This window comes from Megalobrama amblycephala, linkage group LG14 (genome assembly GCF_018812025.1).
Source record: "Megalobrama amblycephala isolate DHTTF-2021 linkage group LG14, ASM1881202v1, whole genome shotgun sequence".
In the NCBI taxonomy this organism is placed as follows: Eukaryota; Metazoa; Chordata; class Actinopteri; order Cypriniformes; family Xenocyprididae; genus Megalobrama; species Megalobrama amblycephala.
This window is the reverse complement of record NC_063057.1, coordinates 47,530,383-47,546,869: the sequence shown is the minus strand read 5'-3', so window position 1 is coordinate 47,546,869 and position 16,487 is coordinate 47,530,383. Positions and strand designations below refer to the sequence as shown.

The window sequence follows — 16,487 nt, the reverse complement described above, 5'->3', positions numbered from 1 at the left end:
TGGTGAAATTATGAAACAAAAGTTCAATTTCATGAAGGTTGATTAGCCATTTACCTCATTTATATGCTTTGTGAGATACATAAAGATCTGACCAGTCCTCTAGAAAGAGAGACTTCAATGTCTTCATTACCCTCTTTTGTAAAAGACTCCATCTTAAAAATGATTGAATTGCTTGACGAAACACTTTTTTTGTCATTTATAATGTAGAGTCTGTTAACATCACCATACCACATAAAAGATGAATTGAAGCAATGGATGTTCTTCTAAGAAATTCAAATCAAAATAAAAAAGCCCCAGTATTGATTGTATCAAAAACACTACCCAAATTGGTACTGACAAAGAATTTCTTTAGATACAAAGATGACTTTACCAAGTTGGCAAATTTGTATTGGGCTACTATAACAAATGCATATTTTCAATTGTTTTCATAATCCCTTATTCTTACACATTACACTTTGAACATCTTTGAGTTACATTTAGATATAATTTGTCATTTGTCAGTTTTTTAGACATCCCTATCAATGTCACGTCATTGGTTTTTGTGGTAATGAGAACAACGAAAGAATTAGAAAACAAAAATAGTCAAAAAATTTTATCCACAATGAAAAACTCAGTAAATCGTAGGAGTAAACATAAACACATTTTAAAATCCTCTTGACTACACTGCAAAAAATGCTTTTCTTACATAGATTTTTTGTCTTGTTTCCAGTCCAAATATCTAAAAATTCTTAAAGGCCCACTAAAGATAGTTGCAACGCACAGCATTATTCAATGTGTTGATGTAATATCAACTGAAACAGGAAGACAGGGCAATATATCGAACAGCCCCGCCCCTTTTTTTTAAATAGCCAATAGCGTTTTGTTTATGTTGCAGCCCGCCAGAGCCATGAGACTCCTGTAGAACCTCTGTTTCCTTCTAATTTCTAACCGTTTCTCCTCATAATGTCCTTTATATCGCTTATTTACAGCATTCTGTGCAGAATTCAAATGGGTCCGATACCTTTTGTGGTGTGTGCCGACTCGTGCATATGATCCGCTCTGTGCTCTCGTGCCTCTGGACCGGAGCAGACTACTCGCATTGCAGCGGTTTATGTGATACTAAAGCCGAGTTCAGACTGCACGATTTTGGCCCCGATTTTGGCTCGCCGACAGGTTTTGAGAAATCGCCGACAAATGCCCGAAATCAAAGGCAAATCGATGCTCGTTCACGCGAGTGACAATCACGCAGTGTGAATGAGCAAAGACGTGATCTGAGAGAATCGCCGACGAGTCGCCGACACCCGTGAGATATTTGGCATGCTAAATATCTGGACCTGTCGGCGATTCAAAATCCTGCAGTGTGAAAAGTGTTCTGACTGAAAACTACATCGGCGATGACCGACAGCCAATGAGAGAGCAAGATGCAGAGCAGCGGAGAGTTCGGGGAGGAGTTATAGACCAAAATATCAGCAAGCATGGCTTCGTTTCAGATAAACATTACAATTTTATCATACAGAAGCAAAGCACAAACATTTGCTTGACCATCAACAGCAGCACATTGAAAAGTTATGTATTTTGCTCCAACTGTCGTTGCAGAACACACAATCCTTGTTCTTCGCGTCTCCCCAAACATTTCCTTCTCCATATTCTTCTTTTCTTTATGTTGTTTTCGCTGCAAATCAGCGCACAGGCAATTCGTATTTTAAGCTTCTTGCGGGCTACTATTTTTAATAATAATCCCACCGTGTGTCTCAATCAGCTCCCTAGTTCAGCAGTCAGGGCACTGATCAGGGTATCAGCCACATTCGCTTTCATTATATACTGATTCACGACCTAGGGAGCTAGGGAGCTGATTGAGACACAGGGCCAGTCTCACGTGAGAACTCTGGTCTTGCGCGCGTTGTTTCCTTGTCATGTCTCGCGTGTGTTTGGTTGTGAAACGTAGTTTGCGTGCCAGACAGAGTTGTCGGCGATTCTTCCTATTGTAAAGTCATGCAGTGTGAAACCTTCTGTCGCCGATCCATCGTGCAGTATGAACATAGCAGCGACTGAATGCTGGCCAAGATAGTCATGCAGTGTGAAAAGAACAGTGACCCGACTACTTTGAAAATCGTGCAGTCTGAACTCGGCATAACGCGAAAACGGACTTCATTCGCGTCAAAGGAAAGCATATTTATACTGTCTGAATTGTTCCCTATTCTCTATATAGTGCACTATGTGCCATTCACCATGTAGAAACTAGTAAATGTGTGAGCAAATGACCGATTTCAGCCGAGGCTTCAGCGTCTAAGAGTGTAGGAGGAGGCGGGACTTCAGATTCTAGAGAACATTTGATTGGACCAAAGATTTGACGAGAAACTAAAGTGCGATGTGATGTCATGAAAATCCATGATCCATTTTAGCGGAAGTGAGAGACTGTAAGTTTTGAATACTTATATCTCCTAAATGCAAATTTTGTCATTGTTTTGGAACACACCAGCTTATTCATAACCTTAAGGCTAACATATTCATACTGAAAGCTAAAAAACTTACATTTTGATTTCAGGGGGACTTTAAATCAAGAAGCATTTTCTAGACAAGTAAAAATTATTGTCTTGTTTTTGCAATTTTGCTTACCCCATTGGCAGATTATTTTGCTTGTTTTAAGGAAAAACTAACTTAATTTTGACTTATTTTTTCCTTGTCTAGAAAATTCTTCTTGATTTGATATCCTTTTCAAGTTCATAACAACAGTTTGCTGAGACCAACTGCTGCTTATACTTGGCGCCAGGAGTGTGGGTAGGGCTTTCCTTCATGCCCTCATACACTACTAGCAGCCCCACCAAGGACAGATGATGATACCGACTCGCGCACATGGTCAGACTCACTGTGGAGCTCAGGCTCCAGGGCAATGGCTGGCTTTGTCCTTCTGTCTGGCTCAAACATTGCAGCAGGCTCAGGTTTGCGCTCTGTGCACAGTGGGGGATGTGGCTAGCTGGACTCTGGGTCATAGTCATTACTAGACATTTCATGCATAGGGTACATTGTACTGTGTGTTAGGATGACCATGTTCGTCAACCACTACCAAAGACCATTTTTGACCCAGGAAACAACTCTGTAAGAATGTGTATTTTTGTGAGTAATGGCATCACAAAGAACACAAATAGGGTCTCACATTTGCATCAATTTTCAGGTGGATCTGTAAAATGGAATACATTCAGAAAAATGTAATTGTCTTCCACCAGAATGCACAATTTTTTTAAAATTACTCTATTTTGTAAAATTCTTGCCACACTGAGGAACACTGCAATTTTATCCTAGAATGAGTCTTTCCTTAATGACGGCTTATAGCTTCTCTTTTACATGATTCCTAAGGTGTTTCCTGTCTGGAACTTATACCACACTGATGACAAATAAAACAATTCTCTCTAAAGTGAATCCTCATGTGGTACTTAGGGTTACGTTACATCTGAAACTCTTTCCACACTGACCACATATAAAAGACTTCTCTCCACTGTGAATTCTCATGTGGACTTTAAGGTTTCCATGCTGACTGAAACTTGTTCTCTCCAGTGTGAATTCTCATGTGCCTGTTAAGGATTCCTTTTCGTTTGAAACTTTTTTCACAGTTTTGGCAGGCAAAAGGCTTCTCTCCAGTGTGAATTCTCATGTGGACTTCAAGGTGTCCTTTTTGAGTGAAACTCTTTCCACACTGAGAGCATGTGTAAGGCTTTTCTCCAGTGTGAACTCTCATGTGGACTTTAAGGTTCCCATGTTGATCAAAACTCTTTCCACACTGAGGGCATGTATAAGGCTTTTCTCCAGTGTGAACTCTCATGTGGACTTTAAGGTTTCCATGTTGATCAAAGCTCTTTCCACACTGAGGGCATGTGTAAGGCTTCTCTCCAGTGTGAATTCTCATGTGGACTTTAAGGCTTCCATGTTGCTCAAAGCTCTCTCCACACTGAGGGCATGTGTAGGGCTTCTCTCTGGTGTGAATTCTCATGTGCCTAACAAGGCTTCCCTTTACAGTGAAATTTGTTCCACACTGTTGGCAGGTGAAAGGGCTCTCTCCAGTGTGAACTCTCATGTGGTAATTAAGGTTTCCCTTTCGGTTGAAACTTTTTCCACAATGTTGGCAGGTAAAAAGCCTGTCTCCGGTGTGAAGTCTTATGTGGACTTCAAGGTTTCCATGTTGATTAAAACTCTTTCCACACAGAGGGCACATGTAAGGCTTCTCTCCATTGTGAATTCTCATGTGCCTGTTAAGGCTTCCTTTTTGAGTGAAACTTTTTCCACACTGATGGCAGATGAAAGGACTCTCTACAGTGTGAATTCTCATGTTTTCATCTTGATCAAAAGTCTTTCCACACTGAGGGTATGTAACAGGCTTATCTTCATTGTGAATCTGTGAGTAACTGAAAGATTTTTCTTCAGTTATGTAATTATAATAATCTTTCTCCTCCATTTCATTCAGTACTTCACTCTCCTCTTTCAGCATCCTCAGGTCTAAGGTGAAAAAACATGAAAGTTAATCCCAGTTTAATGGCACATAGCAACAGACATCAAAATATTTAGACATATAAAGCATCAAAACCAACAACTAGATTCTATACCCACTGAGCTACTGAAAGAAGTACTACATGTAACCTGAGAACCTCTTCTCAATATTGCTAACTCTAAACATTCTTTAGGACACATTCCAAAAAACGTTCAACCTGGCAGTTAACACTCAGGGGTCGGTGGTCGCTGCGGTGATACCGCCTCGTTTTTTTTTTTCTTACTAGTGCAAAAGAGACTCAAAATACGCCATTATTTTGGATATACAAATAAGAGTTATACATCATTCAAATCTTTGAAATGCCTTCTTTTATTTGTGTATACTCACAGTAAAAACCAATTGTTGTGCTTTTTTCAAAATAAAGAAAATATTAGGTTTTAAATAATATAAGTCTACTTAAAAACAAATATTCTGTAATCTGTGTGAAAAGAGAGATGTCAGTCGATCGCAAATCACCTCATTATCCAGTAACGCGGCCATGCCCACAACGAGCATGCACTTTTCAAATGCAAATTCTGAGGCTATCCATACAAACAGTCAACAATGCCCACATCAACTCGAAAAAATGCAGTTTAATCAGAATCATGTGTGTTTCATTGTTTTGAGATGCCATGAGGAATACTTCTAAAAAGATTTACCTCAGGAGGAAGAATGTGACTGGTTTCAATTTCATTTCGAGGATCAACTTCATTTGGCCGATGACTGACTTTCAGAGTAGTAAACTGATCAATAAACTAGGATATTATTAAGTCATTGAGGAAACTATAAAACAAGATTTGTCGGAAAACAGGTGAAGTATGGCTATTTCCTATACATGCCAACCAGAAGTCTCAACAGGATCTCATTGTTGAAAGGTATAGCTCAGGTAAGGACTACAAAAAAAATCCTACTTAGATATATCATGGAAGACAGTAGAGACAATCATCAACAAGTGGAAAAAGTATGGCACAATGGTGACATTAACAAAAATGTCTCCAGTTATAACTGTAATCATAGTTCCCTGAGAAGGGGAATGAGACACTGCATCTGGATTGATGATATGGAGATCACCATCAGTGTGTATTAAATTCAATTTCATTGGCAGACAACAGTCCATGATGTCACTACCGGAGTGCCAAGCTCATATGCCCTGAGACAAGGAAAGTCCTTTCTTCCCTAACTTGTGGGCCCAGCCTTAGCCACCAATGGCCCAGGAACAGAGCTCTAAGGCAGTGGTCTCAAATTCCATTCCTCAATTCCTGGAGGGCCACAGCCCTGCAGAGTCACACATGATTGGAAGTTTCTAGTAATAAACTGAAGACCTTGATTAGCTGGATCAGGTGTGTTTAATTAGGGTTGGAGCAAAACTGTGTAGTGCTGTGGCCCTCCAGGAATTGAGTTTGAGACCAATGCTGTAAGGTTTAGCTATGTCAGCTTCTTTAACTTGACACAGCTATTCAGGAATACTGGCCTACCACTACCACTAGAAGGAGCAAACACTGGTATTTTTATTTAAAATAGCCATTCACCCTCCTCGATACAAAGAACTCCAACCTCTAGGAAGCCACAGGGGAGATACAAATCTACTAACCCAGAACGATCGGGGTCCAGGGGCCGGTTGCACCAGCTGCGCGTAAGTTACAACGTAGACTAGTTTTGACGTAAATGGGCACTAAGTTACAACTTACGCACTACTAAATATTTTTGTGTTGCATCATTAAACTTAGTTGATGCGTAACTCTACGTATACACTAAATATTTACGGAAGCTTCCTATCAGGAGTAACGGTTTGAATAAAATAGCAGACTGACTGAACTGCATCAATAAACTTGTTTTACCTGACAGACTTAATTTTTTACACATATATGATGCTGCTGACATATTTTACACTCGCTTACATTTTAAATAGAGAACATTATGTGAAAGATTACTCCACTCTTCAACACAAACCCGTTAAACAATGCGCCACTGTGTGCATCGGTCCTATCACTCCGTGTTGTGCAGGTCAAATAAAATCAGTCATAATCAATAAATGTCTCGTCTTATGTTTTTTTTGTATCAGTATTTATTTATTAATCCTTATTAATTTAGTTTCAAATACAGTTTCCGAATGTTATTTATTTAGCCTTCTTATAAAAACATATTCATGAGTAAGTAGGCTATTGTTTTTAACGGAAACTTATTTTTACTGTAAGCTACGTGAGGCAAAATCAGTCAGAATGAAGGATAAACTAAAATTCATTGCAACAACTTCTCACGTATTTGAAGGATCACTGGGGGTAAACGTCATATTATGCGACTACGCATTGCTTTACGGTGAACTTACGAGCTACTAGCTACGTTCTGCCTTTAGAAAAAATGGTGCAACTGAATAAAGTACAGAGTTAGTTACAAACTAGCTAGTAGTTACTAAGCCGCTAGTGTGGACTTTATGTTCCAACTTAAGAAAGAACTTACGAATGGCTGGTGCAACCCTACCCAGGTCCCCATAACTCCCAGCACCTTACAAGCCTGATAACAAAAGTGTTAGCTACAACCCTCAATTAGAGGTTGAACGACTTCAGATTTTTTCAAAGTTGGTGATTAAAGTCGATTAATGACGTCATCATCGGCTAGTCGACTTTAATGAAAAATAAGGGGGCGTTCGTACAGAATGCGTTTTTCTATTCCAGTGCGCTACTTTTCTATTGTTTTTCTATGTAAATACAAGCTAGACAGACATGTATATGACCGTTGCACTTGTGTTTTTTTCAGTATCTCACGCTTGACACACATTCTAAAAACGTGCCGCTCAAGTCAAATCACTTGTCTCGAGACGTTGCATTTTTTCCCTATTCTACTGCCCGCGTTTTGTATTTGGAAGGAGGAGGGATGTTACTTCTCTGCAAATTGGTCTTGTTTACCAAATCGCATTCCTTCAATAACATTATAGCATCCCGCCTCCTCTGCACTCTACTCCTCGCCGGAGGAGCACGAATGGCCATGCTTAGACTTAGGTACTGCCCCCAGTCCTAAAACTGTGACAGACCAGGTCCCCCAGAGGTATTAGACGAAAACTTAGACCAGCACAGGATGTATCCCCTGACAGATGCCGACCATGCCCTCGCCTCTCTAAATCTTTCGACTACCATATCTATTGATGTGTCAAAAGGTTAGGAGAGCGAGACTGACGCATCAAGGAGAATGTTTTTCTAATTGGCCTTGATGTCTACCAACTACAGATGCCTCTCCATGGCCACCACCACAGCCATTGAAAAACCAAACGGTAGCGGCAGTTTATTAGCCCGGAGGTCCAAATCCATTGTGCGGTGCAATCCCAGCAATCGATCCCACTGCAGCACCCAAAAAACGTAGTGTAGACGCTTAACTCACATTCCTCGAGAGAGTCAAGCATAAGTGGAGTTTTTTACCATGACTGCATCACAAAGCATGAATTCAACTCTCAAGAGAGCTGAAAACGCTCTGTTCAAAGCCAGATTCTTTATCTGAACAGAGTCTGCTACCACGAATGCATTGCTATGAGTGTCTTTAACTCCCTTGAAAACCGAACATGCTCATGCAAATGCTGACTACTATTCCTCAGGTGAGAATCAAAGAACAAAGCTTCTTAAAACTCTTTCAGTCAGTCTTGCGAATGCATCATAGTGAGCACATCCACCTTCCTCAAAGAGTTGAACGCTCTCGTTATTTTACACATGCATACAAACAATCATCTTCTGAAGACAAAAAGAGTTGATGACATCTATTGCAGGCACCCTCTTATACTCACGGGCGCTCCGGTAGTGACATCATGGACTGTCCTTAGCCAATGAAACTGTTGTATGTATACACATGCTTCAGAAAACGGTCACACTGATGGCGTTCCATCTATTGGGTCAATCCAGATGCAGTGTTGAGTTCCACTACGAAAGGGAACGGGGTATTCCCTCAAAATTGAAGTCAAAGAAAACTGATTGAAAGGAAGACAGAAAATTGGTGAGGGAGGCTGTCAAGAGGCCTACAGCAACATTAAAAAGAGTTGAAGCTCTTTTTGTCAACTACTAGTTGCTTCTTACATGTGACAAATATCTTCTGTATTCTTCATCTGTTTAACCCTTGTATTTAAGTTCCTATATTTCAGTTCTAGATTTTTGTTCTTGTTCATGTTAGTATCAAGTTTCCTGAGTATTCCTGTGTTCTGTGTATTCAGAATAAAGACTATTTGAGTATATCTCCTTTGTCGTGCTATTTGCCGGTCATCTAGCGGCTCTGCCTCAAGCAGAAGTAACAAAGTCTTGAGGACCTCTTAAGGTCATTTAGACCTGGGCCCATGGGAATATGGGGCCCGTGACTGGCTGGATGAAATGAGATTGACAAGTCATAGGTGGTTGATTTACCACGGGAAGAGGGGGCCCATGATTGGCTGTAAGAAATGAGATTGACAAGTCATAGGTGGTTGATTTGCGTATAAAATAAGTTAATAATAACTGCATGCTGTACACGTTGAAGAAGATGAGTTAGCAGCTGCAGTAAGTTATTATTCTTATAATGAGTTAAGCCCTATTCAGATGGTAATTGTTTGTCATAGAGTCATAAGGTATTTACAACATTTACAGAGGCTAGCCTGTGTTTTTATTGTCGTTTGAATCCAGAAAGTCAGTGTTTTTCTCTCATCACCTGCATAAAAATCCCCAGCCGAATTACCTAGTTTTTTGACAACAAAGTCGTGTGGTCATTTAATTGCCGCCCAAATACACATCTTTGAGTTTACAAGAGATCATTTTAAAATTGACTCTTTAAATTAAACATCATTTAGAAACACTGATCAGAGCAAACATAAGCAGAAGCTCAACCAAACCAGCTATACGCGTGAGAACAAACCTCTTACGGAAGCTCAAACGTGCTGCATAACCAATGAGGTTCATTCTCATGTTACACAGCACATTTGAGCTTCCGGAAGAGGTTTGCTCTCGCACGTGTAGCAGGTTTGGTTCTTCGTCTTAGCTTCTTCTTATGTTCGCTGATTAATGTTTACATGCAAGTAAAGCCTAAATTCAATCCGTTTATCATATTAACGATTGTTTCTCTTCAGAAAATTTGGACTAAACCGCTTGATTCATATGGATTAGTTTTCGGATCTCTTTATGAAGTGGTACAAAGGCAGTCAGTGCAAAGAAATCTGAAAGCATCCTGTCATCAAAAAGATATTCATTTATTATCTACAATCCGCCCATGCCTATAGATTCCCAGCCTGCACCCGTTACTGCAAATGACAAGGTAAATATTTTCCACCCTTTTCTTTAAATAGGGGGTTCACTCTCCCACATGCAGGACTCTGGCCATGTTCCCCTAAATTTTTTACGCACTTCCCTTGCTAAATTCCCTCCATTTTACACAATGTCAATAGTATTTACTAGTGACTGATTGAGATGGTTACTGATCTGGGGATTCTGAACAAAATATTATATATGACAATATATCTAAACTGTGATTTTGAATTGCTTTTGCAAAGGTTGTGAACTTTTAAATCAAAGGGTGGAGATCATGTGTTATTATTATAAAGCGCTGGGAGATAGAGAGTAATTGCTGTAATATATTGTAAGAAACATTTGTTGGCACAGATTTCTTTGTTATAGTAGAGATCAGATCAAACAGTAATGATGTGGAAACCAGGAGAAACCATGAACAAACAAGTTATTAAAAGCTTTTCAGTTCCAAATCACCAACATTCACCATGGATTAAATGTAGTAATCCTATTATTCATTTCAGGGTTCATACAACATTCAAGCATTTTTTTGCAGGGACTTTCAAGTGCTTCACACTTTTTTCAGAACTTCAATGCTCTAAATGTGATCTAATTTAAATGTTATTTTTATTGTGATGATCAAAAACATTGTTCATCCTTCAAAGATGGGGAACCATTTGTAAAAAATTTAACTTTTCAAGATGCAGAAAAACAGTTGCAAACCAACACTTTTTATTTAAAAATAAAAAAGACGTGAAATTACCACTACAACCAGTAGATGGCGGCAGAGGAGTACTTATTGGCTTTGTTATCCACTTCCTAATATTTTTTTCTCACATTTCGCTTTTGAATTTATGTTTAGACATTTTGAAATCACTATTATAAAATTTCAGATCATCAAGAAATATTTTTTTTGTTAAAGTCTGGCACTTTTTTTGTACTGAAGTATGAAGTATGAACAGTTGGAGTCTCATGAAAAACAAAACATTTTCTTCAAATTTTGAGTGGATTACACAGAAAGCAAGTAAAGAATGCCTTTTATAATCATTGAACTGACTGACAGCATCAGTATGACATAGAAGAACAATTGTACATTTAATAAGAGTAGAATACATATATTTTTTCCCTATAAAACTTTTTTTTGGTTTTTGCATGTTACTGTAACTTAATTTTATCTGCATCTCAACTCAAGCTCATTGCTATACTGTCAAATATGCATTTCCAAGAAATAAACATATAGTATTATTAGTAACTGCTCTTATTAATGCAAAACAATATTAATTGTATGATTAAATTAGTTGTATATCCCTACCTATAATACATTGCTCATATGTTAGAACTTCACCTAAATAAAAAATATTTTTCAAAATCAGCCAGCGGTTCAGCAGTTTATCAAATGTAAAGTTGACCACTCACATTTCACAGTTTGCTTTTTGTAAGATACTGTTGCATAATTAAAGCTGCAGTCCGTGATTTTTCCTCTTTGTCGCCATCTCTTGTTTGAAACCTGCAATTGCAGTCATATGTGGAACAGTTATCTGTACGTGCGTTGTGCCTCAGCACAACTCACTTCGGAATCACAGATTCAACGTCTTGAAAGTATGACCAATATAAGAATTTTCACTGAAAAATATCATCTGAACAAGTAAGTAACATTTCAGCCACTTTTGTTCTGACCAACTGAGGAAAAAAGCATTAGGCCTACAATAAATCGGGCTGCCAATGATGATTAAATCTAACGATCGCTTAGCTTGGATCACACCAAACCGTGCAAATTATTATTACTGTTATATTGTTCTCAAATTGTTATTGTTAACAACATCAGCATTGCATGACTGTTTATTTAGTGTATATTTAGTGTATATTACCTGTAGATTTAAATTTCTGTAGCCATTCAACAGTCCAAAGTCTTTTGCTTTTGACTATGGGTGAATCTCGATGATTGTCATTTGGACCTTTCTGGATTACAATCCGCCACCAAAATGATAAGTTTAATTATTTCAGCTGCTGTGAGAAAAGGCTATAAATGATCCGCTACCGGCAGCATCCTCACGTGATAAAACCGACTAGCCTGGACGGGACTCCTTCCTTTCTGTTTACGGACGTGACGTAATGACGCACAGACGAACTGCTGCATGCTCAAATTTCCCACGGAAATCCACCATGTCGCTCTTATTATAAAACATTATTACAAGCTTACCGTTGTGAATCGAGCTAAGATAATGAGATAGTTTTGAACACTGGCTGGTTATGTACTTGCTCAAAAATTGATTTTGGATAATTTTTAACCAAAAAGTTACAGACTGCAGCTTTAAGATATATAACAGTTTTATTTTTATTTTGGGTTTAATGTTACACAAAATAATTTGTTTTTTTAGGCTATTTAATGTGTGACATGTCATAATAACGAATGTCCAATGTGGAATTAGGGTTTTCTCAAGTGCTTTTGAAGGCAGTATTAGTATTTGTCTGGACATGTGATCTCAACATGTCTATCCACATGAGGGACCCATTCATGTCAAATAAAACCACTTAAAATATGACACTTATATGATATTCTTCAAAAATATCATTAATTTCTGTAGAGGTTTTGAGGTTCTGAAGACATCTTTATACGGATCAAATGACTGAGTTCAGCTTTGAGAATGAAACCAACCTGTTTGTTCATCAGTATCTTCTTGTTTCACTCTGAATGTTTCTTCAATCTTAATGTCTTCACTCTCCTCTTTAATAAACGCCATCTTTATAATAGTGCGCCACGTGGATTTCAGTTGCTTCACCAGGAGTTTTCTGTGTGTTTGGACAATCTGTCAGGTTTAAGATGAGAATGATTAACAGAAATAAAAATAAATCCAAACTAAATCTCTGAGTGCATCTCAGTCATCTCCCTAGTTCAGTAGTCAGTGCACTGGTAAGTCAAGAGTCAGTCAGAATGAGCGTTATTGGCCTTAAATGGCCTGGGGTGCGTTTCCCAAAGCGAACTATGGTCGTAAGTTCTGTCGTTACCAATAGAGTTCAATGGGACTTGCGACCATAGTTCACCAACGATGCTTTCGGGAAACGCACCCCTGATTAGCCAAATACATGGAATGGAATAACAGCAACCCTGTTTTTTTTTGTTTGTTTGTTTTATTCGTAGTTTAAAAAAGGGGTTATTGTCGTTTTTCCATGGAAATCACAAAATAATCATGGTTTTGATTTAAAAACCATAGTTTAAATATGGTATTTGTGTGGTTATACAAAAGGTAATCAATACGCCAAAAAACATGGTTTTACAATGGTTATTTTTTGTTATTATACTCCTCATATTTAGTTATGACTTTGTATTTATTGATTAGTAATAGTTTTTAATATGACAAACAAACTAATCGCAAATGTTTTCATTAAAGTGTAAAATTGTCATTATCGTGTTCTCGTTGCATTTACATTGTTTTGACCAGCAGGTCTCGTCAGCGCGCGGTGATTCGAATCAGTGAATCATTTTGCGAATCAATTGTTCAATTAAGTCTGAGTATAGAAAAGCTCCGTTTCTCCAATTACTGCTTGCCAGTGACCGAATTCGTGTTTACAACGAACTGATTCACGATATAGGGAGCAAAATGAGACGCACCTTTTACGTTATTTGTGTGGATGCGCTTTACTCACAAAATAGCCTTCATTAACGTTAAATAAAGCATTACAATGTTCAACAACAAGTAATTCTTTTTTTACAGAGCTTGTGAAAAAATATAAAAATGGACTGAACAGCTTGATTTTATTTTTTACACATAAACTGCTTTTAAACACCAACCTTTCTTCAGCCGAATCACAACAGCGCGGAGCATCCTTATGACGTCAAATCACAATACCAAAATAAAAGTCTCAATCACGCGCTACAGTCTAAATCTCAAGTGCATAGGAAATGACATACAAAAATATTTAATATTAAAAGAAAATATTAAGAACCACTATTGAAACAGTGTAAGACTCAATAATAAAACAGAGTCTAAGAGGCAAAACGGTAATGCAGAAACCATTTACCAAATATCACATCTTAAATTGTAAATCATATTTGTCTCTATTTGCATTTTAATACTAACATAAGAGTTCATATAAAACGGAGATAATATATATGTCAATATTTAAGCATTTCAATAAAAATGTAATTAATTTAATAATGTAATATAGTATTGATTAAAAAAAGCTAAGATTAATTAAACAAATAAAAATATGAATTGATTTCATTAAAAAGCTATGAAATACTCTTTTCTTTTGACAGGCATGAAGACCTCGAGGGCAAAACATTCATAGAATTGCAGTACAGACCTGCCAGTTTTCCATTTGTTTCAAACTTTTAGAAGAAAAACAAAATTGGGCACTTGTAATTCATACACAGCACTTGCCACAGTATTTCAGTCACTATAAAAACAGTGGGACAATTTAAAATGCTTCAAAAACTCTGTAAGTGGGGTCCGTGTACAGGTCCTGGTCATATAATTAGAATATCATCAAAAAGTTGATTTATTTCACTAATTCCATTCAAAAAGTGAAACTTTTATATTATATTCATTTATTACATACAGACTGATATATTTCAAATGTTTATTTCTTTTAATTTTGATGATTATAACTGACAACTAAGGAAAATCCCAAATTCAGTATCTCAGAAAATTAGAATATTTGTAGTAACCCGGAAGCTATCGAGTAGTATGACTTCGATTAACCGTTCTGTTCATGTCTATGGAACATGTCTTTGCACGATTATGCAGTTTGTATTACAGAAAAAGAAAAACTGGACTGACTTGTGGTAATATTGCTGCTGCTGCATTATGTACCCAGTTTGGCACAACACAGGGTTTTTCAGAGAGAAATGTGCAGAGATGGTGTGCTGAACAGGGACTTCTGCCCTGACAGCCAACTTGAAATTGAAGTCACCAATGGTATTGCCAACAAACGAATTCTAGGCTACACAAACTAAATAAAAAGCTGAAGTTAGTTTCCAAGTCAGACGTCTGTATACGTACTATAACGTAAGGTAACTTCCTTTCTCTGGTTCTAGTTAGTGGACTGTCCGCTGTCATTGGTCACTGGTCAGTGTACTGGACTGCCTACCCATGTCTGATCACAGCTTGATTCTGACCTTGGTCCTGATCAGCACTGTTAATTTTGTCCATCTCTAGTAATGACCGGCATTTCTGTCTCACTTGCTGCCTGGATTTGGTTGCTGTATGGACTGATTTTCTGGATTGACCTCTGTCTGACCATTCTTTGGATCTGACCCTCTTTAAGTTGTTCGGAAGCCAGGTAGCTCGACCAGTTATGTTTTTTATAGTTTATATAGAGAAATTGAGCATCTGTCTGCCTTTGGGTCCCTCCTTCCAGAAAACCTGACAGATGAGTATGCTGAGGATATCATGAAGATCCTTGTAGACTGTGACAGTGGAGGGAATGAGCCTGAAGGTTTCGATTCAACAGATCCTGTTCATTATGGCCATGTACACACTGCAGTTGTCAGTTCAACTTAACTTAAATTCAGTTGTCAGTTCACCTTCTAGGCTATGTTCAGACTATCAGTCCAAATCTGGACGTTCATATGTGGTTTGAAATCTTATTCAAATCACATTTCTGGAAATCTGCTTTAGCTATTATCGTGTGGTTCATGTGACTTCCTCACGCCTTGTAAAATGTAAACATCAGACATTGTTATACGAAGCATGCTGAAAGTCACTGCAGAAACAAGGTTGTGTTGTTGCAAAGTGCTAGACGAGCAGAAAATGAGAACAGAGTTTCGAAAACCCCTCCATGTTGTGGTTATTGTTTTTGGCATATGCCTATCAACGCAATGTCATTGTCATAGAAACCAATGCAGATGTTCTGGAAAACAAAAGAACTGCATGGGACACACATTTTGCATTTGAAAAGTTGTGATACACAATGTGGACGTCAATAATTTTAGATCAGATTCCAATCGGATTTGGTCTCATAATTTTTTCTAGAGCTGTATTTTGGTCACTCATGTGAGAACCCCGACAAAACCAGTGCCTCATGAAGTTACATTAAACTGGTACGAATCTGAACTTCATTTAAAAGAACACTCCACTTTTTTTGAAAATACGCTCATTTTCCAACTCTCCTAGAGTTAAACAGTTGAGTTTTACCATTTTCGAATCCATTCAGCCGATCTTCGGGTCTGGCGGTACCACTTTTAGCATAGCTTAGCATAGTTCATTGAATCTGATTAGACCGTTAGCATCTTGCTCAAAAATGACCAAAGAGTTTCGATATTTTTCCTATTTAAAACTCGACTCTTCTGGTGTTACATCGTGTACTAAGACCGACAGAAAATGAAAAGTTGTGATTTTCTAGGCTGATATGGCTAGGAACTATACTCTCATTCTGGCGTAATAATCAAGGAACTTTGCTGCTGTACCATGGGTGCAGCAGGCTCAATGATATTACGCAGCGGCTGTGACCCACTGTTTGCACAGGGAGCGTGCCTTGCAACCATGGAGACATTTGTGAGAGGCACTACGCAATATCATTGGTCATTTTTTTTTGAGTGAGATACTATTGGTCTCATCAGATTCAATGAACTATGCTAAGCTATGCAAAAAGTAGTACCGCCAGACCCGGAGATCAGCTGAATGGATTCGAAAATGGTAAAACTCAACTGTTTAACTCTAGGGGAGTTGGAAAATGAGTATATTTTCAAAAAAAGTGGAGTGTTCTTTTAAATGAAGTTCAGATTCGTAGCAGTTTAATGTAACTTCATGAGGCACTGGTTT

General features: G+C 38.1%; 1 protein-coding gene across 2 annotated transcripts; it reads right to left on the bottom strand.

The window, feature by feature from the left end:
- Positions 1-3,069: 3,069 nt before the first annotated feature.
- On the bottom strand, positions 3,070-13,596 carry LOC125245845 (gastrula zinc finger protein XlCGF7.1-like). Of its 2 annotated transcripts, none has more exons than XM_048156637.1 (3): positions 13,514-13,596; positions 12,380-12,530; positions 3,070-4,467 (listed from the first exon to the last, which is right to left on the bottom strand). In XM_048156637.1, exons 2-3 carry the CDS (start codon positions 12,462-12,464, stop codon positions 3,494-3,496), a joined length of 1,059 nt encoding a protein of 352 aa, XP_048012594.1. In that variant the 5' UTR covers positions 12,465-12,530; positions 13,514-13,596; the 3' UTR covers positions 3,070-3,493. The 2 variants fall into 2 exon arrangements, with proteins under 2 accessions (XP_048012594.1, XP_048012595.1); XM_048156638.1 differs by lacking the exon at positions 13,514-13,596 and adding an exon at positions 8,268-8,447 and having other exon boundaries at positions 12,380-12,518.
- Between the last annotated feature and the right edge of the window lie 2,891 nt (positions 13,597-16,487).